We start from the raw sequence: 10,291 nt of genomic DNA on the forward strand, positions 1-10,291 counted from the left end.
TGTTTACTGTTCTGTTTACTGTTTCTGTTTCCTGTTTCTATTTACTGTTTCTGTTTACTGTTTCTGTTTACTGTTTCTATTTACTGTTTCTGTTTACTGTTTCTATTTACTGTTTACTGTTTCTATTTACTGTTTCTGTTTACTGTTTCTATTTACTGTTTCTGTTTACTGTTTCTATTTACTGTTTCTGTTTACATTTTCTGTTTACTGTTTCTTTTTACTGTTTCTATTTACTGTTTCTGTTTACTGTTTCTGTTTACTGCTTACTGTTTCTGTTTACTGTTTCTGTTTACTGTTTCTATTTACTGTTTCTGTTTACTGTTTCTGTTTCCTGTTTCTATTTCCTGTTTCTGTTTACTGTTTCTATTTACTGTTTCTGTTTACTGTTTCTATTTACTGTTTACTGTTTCTATTTACTGTTTCTGTTTACTGTTTCTGTTTACTGTTTCTGTTTACTGTTTCTATTTACTGTTTCTGTTTACTGTTTCTATTTACTGTTTCTGTTTACTGTTTCTGTTTACTGTTTCTATTGACTGTTTACTGTTTCCATTTACTGTTTCTGTTTACTGTTTCTATTTACTGTTTCTGTTTACTGTTTCTGTTTACTGTTTCTATTTACTGTTTACTGTTTCTATTTACTGTTTCTATTTACTGTTTCTGTTTACTGTTTCTGTTTACTGTTTCTATTTACTGTTTCTATTTACTGTTTCTGTTTACTGTTTCTATTTACAGTTTCTGTTTACTGTTTCTATTCACTGTTTACTGTGTCTGTTTACTGTTTCTATTGACTGTTTACTGTTTCTATTTACTGTTCTGTTTACTGTTTCTGTCTATTGTTTCTATTTACTGTTTACTGTTTCTATTTACTGTTTCTATTTACTGTTTGTGTTTACCGTTTCTGTTTACCGTTTCTGTTTACTGTTTCTATTTACTGTTTCTGTTTACTGTTTCCTTTTACTGTTTACTGTTTCTATTTACTGTTTCTATTTACTGTTTCTGTTTATTGTTTCTGTTTACTGTTTCTATTTACTGTTTCTGTTTACGGTTTCTATTTACTGTTTCTGTTTACTGTTTCTATTTACTCTTTCTATTTACTGTTTCTGTTTACTGTTTCTATTTACTGTTTCTGTTTACTGTTTCTATTTACTGTTTCTGTTTACTGTTTCTATTCACTGTTTACTGTTTCTGTTTACTGTTGCTATTTACTGTTTCTGTTTACTGTTTCTGTATACCATTTCTGTTTACTGTTTCTATTTACTGTTTCTATTTGCTGTTTCTGTTTACTGTTTCTATTTACTGTTTCTGTTTACCGTTTCTGTTTACTGTTTCTATTTACTGTTTCTATTTACTGTTTCTGTTTACTGTTTCTATTTACTGTTTCTGTTTACTGTTTCTGTTTACTGTTTCTATTTTCTGTTTCTGTTTACTGTTTCTATTCACTGTTTCTATTTACTGTTTCTGTTTACTGTTTCTGTTTACTGTTTCTATTTACTGTTTCTATTTACTGTTTCTGTTTACTGTTTCTATTTACTGTTTCTGTTTACTGTTTCTGTTTACTGTTTCTATTTACTGTTTCTATTTACTGTTTCTGTTTACTGTTTCTATTTACAGTTTCTGTTTACTGTTTCTATTCACTGTTTACTGTGTCTGTTTACTGTTTCTATTGACTGTTTACTGTTTCTATTTACTGTTCTGTTTACTGTTTCTGTCTATTGTTTCTATTTACTGTTTACTGTTTCTATTTACTGTTTCTATTTACTGTTTGTGTTTACCGTTTCTGTTTACCGTTTCTGTTTACTGTTTCTATTTACTGTTTCTGTTTACTGTTTCCTTTTACTGTTTACTGTTTCTATTTACTGTTTCTATTTACTGTTTCTGTTTATTGTTTCTGTTTACTGTTTCTATTTACTGTTTCTGTTTACGGTTTCTATTTACTGTTTCTGTTTACTGTTTCTATTTACTCTTTCTATTTACTGTTTCTGTTTACTGTTTCTATTTACTGTTTCTGTTTACTGTTTCTATTTACTGTTTCTGTTTACTGTTTCTATTCACTGTTTACTGTTTCTGTTTACTGTTGCTATTTACTGTTTCTGTTTACTGTTTCTGTATACCATTTCTGTTTACTGTTTCTATTTACTGTTTCTATTTGCTGTTTCTGTTTACTGTTTCTATTTACTGTTTCTGTTTACCGTTTCTGTTTACTGTTTCTATTTACTGTTTCTATTTACTGTTTCTGTTTACTGTTTCTATTTACTGTTTCTGTTTACTGTTTCTGTTTTACTGTTTCTATTTTCTGTTTCTGTTTACTGTTTCTATTCACTGTTTACTGTTTCTTTTTACTGTTTCTGTTTACAGTTTCTATTTACTGTTTCTATTTACTGTTTCTGTTTACTGTTTCTGTTTACTGTTTCTATTTACTGTTTCTATTTACTGTTTCTGTTTACTGTTTCTATTTACTGTTTCTGTTTACTGTCTCTATTTACTGTTTCTGTTTACTGTTTCTGTTTACTGTTTCTATTGACTGTTTACTGTTTCCATTTACTGTTTCTGTTTACTGTTTCTATTTACTGTTTCTGTTTACTGTTTCTATTTACTGTTTCTGTTTACAGTTTCTATTTACTGTTTACTGTTTCTATTTACTGTTTCAATTTACTGTTTCTGTTTACTGTTTCTGTTTACTGTTTCTATTTACTGTTTCTATTTACTGTTTCTTTTTACTGTTTCTATTTACAGTTTCTTTTTACTGTTTCTATTCACTGTTTACTGTTTCTATTTACTGTTTCTGTTTACTGTTTCTATTTACTGTTTCTGTTTACAGTTTCTATTTACTGTTTACTGTTTCTATTTACTGTTTCTGTTTACTGTTTCTGTTTACCGTTTCTGTTTTCTGTTTCTATTTACTGTTTCTGTTTACTGTTTCTGTTTACTGTTTCTTTTTACTGTTTCTGTTTACTGTTTCTATTTACTGTTTCTGTTTACTGTTTCTGTTTACTGTTTCTGTTTCTATTTACTGTTTCTATTTACTGTTTCTGTTTACCGTTTCTGTTTACCGTTTCTGTTTACTGTTTCTGTTTACTGTTTCTATTTACTGTTTCTGTTTACTGTTTCTATTTACTGTTTCTGTTTACTGTTTCTGTTTACTGTTTCTATTGACTGTTTACTGTTTCCATTTACTGTTTCTGTTTCCTGTTTCTATTTACTGTTTCTGTTTACTGTTTCTATTTACTGTTTCTGTTTACTGTTTCTATTTACTGTTTACTGTTTCTATTTACTTTTTCTGTTTACTGTTTCTATTTACTTTTTCTGTGTACTGTTTCTATTTACTGTTTCTGTTTACTGTTTCTGTTTACTGTTTCTTTTTACTGTTTCTATTTACTGTTTCTGTTTACTGTTTCTGTTTACTGTTTACTGTTTCTGTTTACAGTTTCTATTTACTGTTTCTGTTTACGGTTTCTATTTACTATTTACTGTTTCTATTTACTGTTTCTGTTTACTGTTTCTTTTTCCTGTTTCTATTTACTGTTTCTGTTTACTGTTTCTATTTACTGTTTCTGTTTACTGTTTCTATTTACTGTTTACTGTTTCTATTTACCATTTCTGTTTACTGTTTCTATTTACTGTTTCTGTTTACTGTTTCTGTTTACTGTTTCTTTTTACTGTTTCTATTTACTGTTTCTGTTTACTGTTTCTGTTTACTGTTTACTGTTTCTGTTTACTGTCTCTATTTACTGTTTCTGTTTACTGTTTCTGTTTACCGTTTCTGTTTACTGTTTCTATTTACTGTTTCTATTTACTGTTTCTGTTTACTGTTTCTGTTTACTGTTTCTATTTACTGTTTCTGTTTACTGTTTCTGTTTACTGTTTCTATTTACTGTTTCTGTTTACTGTTTCTATTTACTGTTTCTGTTCACTGTTTCTGTTTACTGTTTCTATTCACTGTTTACTGTTTCTGTTTACTGTTTCTGTTTACTGTTTCTATTGACTGTTTACTGTTTCTGTTTACTGTTTCTGTTTACTGTTTCCATTTACTGTTTCTGTTTACTGTTTCTATTTACTGTTTCTGTTCACTGTTTCTATTTACTGTTTCTGTTTACTGTTTCTGTTTACTGTTTCTGTTTACTGTTTCTATTTACTGTATCTGTTCACTGTTTCTATTTACTGTTTCTGTTCACTGTTTACTGTTTACTGTTTCTATTTACTGTTTCTGTTTACTGTTTCTGTTTACTGTTTCTGTTTACGGTTTCTATTTACTGTTTCTGTTTACTGTTTCTATTCACTGTTTCTGTTTACTGTTTCTATTTACTGTTTACTGTTTCTATTTACTGTTTCTGTTTACTGTTTCTATTTACTGTTTCTTTTTACTGTTTCTATTTACTGTTTCTGTTTACTGTTTCTGTTTACTGCTTACTGTTTCCTGTTTCTATTTACTGTTTCTGTTTACTGTTTCTGTTTGCTGTTTCTATTAACTGTTTCTGTTTACTGTTTCTGTTAACTGTTTCTATTTACTGTTTCTGTTTACTGTCTCTATTTACTGTTTCTGTTTACTGTTTCTGTTTACTCTTTCTATTGACTGTTTACTGTTTCCATTTACTGTTTCTGTTTACTGTTTCTATTTACTGTTTCTGTTTACAGTTTCTGTTTACTGTTTCTATTTACTGTTTCTGTTTACTGTTTCTGTTTACAGTTTCTATTTGCTGTTTACTGTTTCTATTTACTGTTTCTATTTACTGTTTCTGTTTACTGTTTCTATTTACTGTTTCTATTTACTGTTTCTGTTTACTGTTTCTATTTACAGTTTCTGTTTACTGTTTCTATTTACTGTTTCTGTTTACTGTTTCTATTTACTGTTTCTGTTTACTGTTTCTGTTTACAGTTTCTATTTACTGTTTACTGTTTCTATTTACTGTTTCTGTTTACTGTTTCTGTTTACCGTTTCTGTTTTCTGTTTCTATTTACTGTTTCTGTTTACTGTTTCTGATTACTGTTTCTATTTACTGTTTCTATTTACTGTTTCTGTTTACTGTTTCTATTGACTGTTTACTGTTTCCATTTACTGTTTCTGTTTACTGTTTCTATTTACTGTTTCTGTTTACTGTTTCTGTTTACTGTTTCTATTTACTGTTTCTATTTACTGTTTCTGTTTACTGTTTCTGTTTACAGTTTCTATTTACTGTTTACTGTTTCTATTTACTGTTTCTATTTACTGTTTCTGTTCACCGTTTCTGTTTACTGTTTCTGTTTACTGTTTCTATTTACTGTTTCTGTTTACTGTTTCTATTTACTGTTTCTGTTTACTGTTTCTGTTTACTGTTTCTATTGACTGTTTACTGTTTCCATTTACTGTTTCGGTTTCCTGTTTCTATTTACTGTTTCTGTTTACTGTTTCTATTTACTGTTTCTGTTTACTGTTTCTATTTACTGTTTACTGTTTCTATTTACTGTTTCTGTTTACTGTTTCTATTTACTGTTTCTGTGTACTGTTTCTATTTACTGTTTCTGTTTACTGTTCCTGTTTACTGTTTCTTTTTACTGTTTCTATTTACTGTTTCTGTTTACTGTTTCTGTTTACTGTTTCTGTTTACTTTTTCTATTTACTGTTTCTGTTTACTGTTTCTATTTACTATTTACTGTTTCTATTTACTGTTTCTGTTTACTGTTTCTATTTACTGTTTCTGTTTACTGTTTCTATTGACTGTTTACAGTTTCCATTTACTGTTTCTGTTTACCTTTTCTATTTACTGTTTCTGTTTACTGTTTCTATTTACTGTTTCTGTTTACTGTTTCTATTTACTGTTTCTGTTTACTATTTATGTTTACTGTTTCTATTTACTGTATCTGTTTACTGTTTCTATTTACTGTTTCTGTTTACTGTTTCTATTTAGTGTTTACTGTTTCTATTTACTGTTTCTATTTACTGTTTCTTTTTACTGTTTCTGTTTACCGTTTCTGTTTACTGTTTCTGATTACTGTTTCTATTTACTGTTTCTGTTTACTGTTTCTGCTTACTGTTTCTATTTACTGTTTCTGTTTACTGTTTCTGCTTACTGTTTCTATTTACTGTTTCTGTTTACTGTTTCTATTTACTGTTTCTTTTTACCGTCTCTGTTTACTGTTTCTGTTTACCGTTTCTATTTACTGTTTCTATTTACCGTTTCTGTTTACCGTATATGTTTACCATTTCTGCTTACCGTTTCATTTTACCGTTTCTGTTTAATGTTTCTATGTACCGTTTCTGTATACCGTTTCTTTTTACCGTTTCTGTTTACTGTTTCTATTTACTGTTTCTGTTTACCGTTTCTGCTGTTGCAGCTTTGCATCCGACGTCTGATGGCCCAAGACGCGAGATTCCTCCATAAAAACACTGATTTCATGTTTTTCCAGCTGCTCAGGTACCTTCGGACGGTACTGGTGCTACTCCAATATTATAATTTATTGATTTCAAGGTTTACAAAACATAGACAAAACATTGCCTTTCTATTCTCTGCTGTTGGCTGCATGGAGGCAGGTTGAAGAACACAGGAGATTCTGCTCATCCCTTCTGTCTGCTGCTTAAGTAACACCACCAACATTCCCATCAAATAGAAGAAACAAGTGAAATTTTCTTTTCATCTTTTAAACATTTTCAAGTTGTACAACTTTTCAGAAAGACATTTACTTTACGGTGAAGGTTTTGACTTCATACATTATTACTGATGTAATTCAACGAACTCCTTCATTTTCATTAAACCAGATAAAATAAAAAGTCTATTTATATGTTCTCTGTAGCTTACTTTGTGAATTATTCTTACTACTCTTTTTGTTCTGATTATTATCCGCTTTAGGATATGTGAAAGAACACATGGTGGCCGGTAATTATAATTGGACAACAGTGTTTAATCATGGCAGATTCAGATGTTATGATTTATGAAGAATCTGTTCATGACTCAGGATTATTAAGTTTCCATGTAATAAATGTCATTCTAGTAATAAAACAGGCTCTTTGTTTGTTTTTAGAATATCTGGTATTAAACCTCTTAGTGAGATAGTAAATAATCAGGAGTTGTTTTTGCTCTTCATGTTTCAGAGCTGTGATGTTTGCGACGCATGTTCCCCTCGGAGCGCCATTTGCAGTCAGGTGTGACATGAGATGGAAAATTAATGCATGCTAAAATCCCCTCCAGACATTCAGAAATGAGTAACAACAAACACAAACAGCCTTCTGAGCGTCGCCTTCATGAGACACACGCTCTCTTGTTCATCTACATAGGAAAGCAGGTGTAAGTGTTGCACTTTAGTTGAGTGGTTTTGACTTGTGTGGAAAGGAGGATTTGCATAGCTGCCGTGTGCACAAAGGCCCGGCTGTCTGAGCGGCTTTGCGGTCCGGCCGCTGACAATTCAAATGATTCAAACCAACAAGCCAAGCCGAAGCTTTTTCTTTATTTTTCTTCTTACCGGTTAATGAAAAACAAACCAAATCTCTGAAACATAAAACTAAAGTTTGACATTATTAAGGATAAAAAAGGATTTTCACACAGATGTCTTTAAATCAGATGTATTTACAGCTGAAGAAGTCCTCAGTGTTTTCTGACGCTTTCTGACTTCAGTCATGTCAACATGTTTCCTGATAAAATACAGTGAAAATAAACATCTGGCGTTCCTCGAATACACGGTGATGCAAGATGGTGGCGTGCGGTCAGACCAGCGTGGGCACCATGCCGCTGTTGAGATGCTGAGGGTACGGCAAGCTGCTGGGGGGGTGCAGGGGCGACGGCGTGGGGATGAGGTGCGGTGCGTGGCTGTAGGTCAGGAGAGTCCCGGGGCCGAGGGCAAAGGGCCCGACGTTGGCGTCCAGGGAGGCGGGCGGAGCCACCTCCGAGTACGACTCCAACATGGCGGCCTTCTTGCTCTTCTTGTTCTTGGTGGAGACCTTTCTGTTGCGTGTTTGGATGCCCTCCTTCTTCATGGTGAGAGGCCGGTTGACCTGGGGAAGAAGAAGAGGGTCAGTCTGGTCCGGATGAACCCAATGGGACGCGTTGTGGCGACTCACATTGTGCAGTTTGAAGTAGAGTCCGCATGCGTTGCAGACCGGCTCTCCGCTGGCGTTGCGCCGCCACAGCGTCGTCGTGCTGGTGTGGCAGTTAGCGCACAGCGTACCTGCTCGCTTGCTGACGATCTGAAACACGGAAGAGAAAATAATCCCACTTTCTGAACCTGTGAAGGCTCCAGAGAGGCTGCAGGAGAGGGATCATACCAGTCTCTTCTTAGGCCGAATCAGAGGTCGGTTCTGGCCGTTCATCTTGTGGTACAACCCGCAGGCGTTGCACAGGTAGTGGCCCGTTCCGTCCCGACGCCACAAAGGTGTCGCTGTCGCTCCACAGTTCACACACTCTCTGGCCTCTGCAGGAAAGCACCGACACTCAGTCACACTGCCGGCTCCCTGTGGCATCAGACTATTTCTGCTCTTTCACTTTGTCGGCATGTTGGCATTTCTACTGTTCAGCTTCTTCCTCTCACTGGTTTCCCTCTAAACCCCCCCAGCCTGCGTAAACCAGCCTGGTTGCACGACACAATCGGAAGCTTTCTCTCTCAAACCTCTTATTGAGGGATCAGACGTCAGCAGATCACCTGGAGTGGTCGGCCTCATCTTGCTGCGGAGCTTCGGGGAGTACGAGGGGCCGATCCACGCCCCGGCGCTGGAGTACAGAGTGGAGCTGTACTCCTGCGGCCCGCTCAGGTAGGAGCTGTAGGGGCCCAGCATGTGTGCATGTGAGTGGGACGGTGGGGAGTACAAACTCCCCGCCGCAGGAGTTAGATTCAGAAAGCTGCTGCTGGCCGCCGATCCACTCAGCGGGCTCAGACGCTCGGCCTTCAGGGCCTCCTGGAGCCGGGGACTCTCCCGGCCCTCCCTGCTGGGCGACGAGTAGCCGTCCCTGGAGTTGCTGAACAGGGAAGTGACTCCGGGGGCGTAAAGAGAGGCGGGGGTGTGGGAGTGCAGCGGGGTCTTGGTGAGAGGGCTGCTGCTCCAGGTGGAGACAGCGGGGTTGTAGGGGGAACTCAGGGAGTGGCTGGGGGGCCCGTCCAGCAGCTGGAGGTTGCTGAGGAGGCCAGGCGAGGGGAACATCTGTCGAACTTTGGAGACAAAAGAGAGACGGTCAGGTTTGGAACGGGGGGGAGGTGGATTTGTTGGTGGTTGGCGCTCACCTGAGCCGTGTCTGTAGGGGGCCGGCCCCCGGCCGTGGCTCTGGCTGGGAAAGAAAGAGGACAGGCTGCTGTAGTCGGGGTCCTGGCTGGAGAAGAAGGCCTCAGCCTCTTCTCCTGGAGGCAGCAGGCCGGCATCAGAGGAGAAACTGGCCAGAGGGTCCGAAGCCAGCAGGCCAGGAGACACCCAGTGAGACTGCTCGGAGGAATCGTCCATGCCGGCAGCCTGAAGAAAAACCAAGCACTGAAATTTCTCTTCTTCACGGTGAAACTCAGAGCAAAGCCAGAAACTTTAGATGGACGCAGATGCATTCTCAACAAGCGCTTCGCTTCACAACAACTTGAACTTATCGGGGACAAGATCTCTCGACAGCAGGCCTTTTCAAACTTCCTTTTCTAGGATCCTCATTTGACTGTGGCTGAAAGTAAAAACTAAATATAAATGTAATGATGCAGCCAGTGACCAAACGGCTGCAAGGTGGCCTTAATATAACAGGTGTGCCGGTTACAGGACTGCCGTCGATGTGTCCCAGGGGACGTCCTACATGCTGGACAAACTTCTTCTCTACAAGCCTTCTAATCAACCAGGAAGAAAAATCCCTTCTAATTTCCTGCAAAACTAAAGAAAATCACAAGTTAAATAATCTAAACGCTGCTTTAAAATGTCCCAAAGAGAAAATATCATTTCAGCGCCATAAAAGCCAAGGCTGCTCGCGCTCGGTATCTTTACAGGAAGGACAAGGTCTGATAGACACAATATTATAATGCTAAATATATCCATCTCCACTGATATGACATAATCTCATCAGATTAATAGAAATCTGTCGTACGAGTGTGAGAAGACGGCAAGGTGAGACAGCACGGAGGTGGACTGCTGAGCAAACCAGACCATCCAGAAAAAAATGGTTCAAACCAGAAAAATATTTGTTTTATTTAAAAAATATCTATTAACTGGAATATATGTGAGTTTTATACTGGTGTTGGTATCCAGATGAAATTTTATAAAATCCTTTTTTGCATGCAAAATAATCTTTAAGAAATTTAACTTATTTATTTTGACTATTTTTATAATCAGACAGGCAGGAAATGATCTATAAATGTCATTAAAGCTGGG

The 10,291-nt window shown here is 36.1% G+C and overlaps 1 protein-coding gene across 1 annotated transcript in view; it reads right to left on the reverse strand.

Annotated features, from left to right (window-relative positions):
• Positions 1–7,672: 7,672 nt before the first annotated feature.
• Positions 7,673–10,291, reverse strand: part of gata1a (GATA binding protein 1a) — a gene marked incomplete at its 3' end in the record, with an annotated part of 2,863 nt that continues 244 nt past the window's right edge. The window contains exons 2-6 of the mRNA XM_079242764.1: positions 9,181–9,403; positions 8,605–9,108; positions 8,231–8,376; positions 8,027–8,152; positions 7,673–7,960 (exon numbers count right to left, since the gene is read on the reverse strand). Of these exons, the coding sequence (XP_079098890.1) occupies positions 7,673–7,960; positions 8,027–8,152; positions 8,231–8,376; positions 8,605–9,108; positions 9,181–9,394 (1,278 nt within the window). The 5' untranslated portion in view covers positions 9,395–9,403. The remainder of the gene's footprint in view (positions 7,961–8,026; positions 8,153–8,230; positions 8,377–8,604; positions 9,109–9,180; positions 9,404–10,291) is intronic.

The sequence above is a fragment of the Telmatherina bonti genome, assembly GCF_933228915.1.
Source record: "Telmatherina bonti genome assembly, chromosome: 6".
Classification (NCBI taxonomy): domain Eukaryota; kingdom Metazoa; phylum Chordata; class Actinopteri; order Atheriniformes; family Telmatherinidae; genus Telmatherina; species Telmatherina bonti.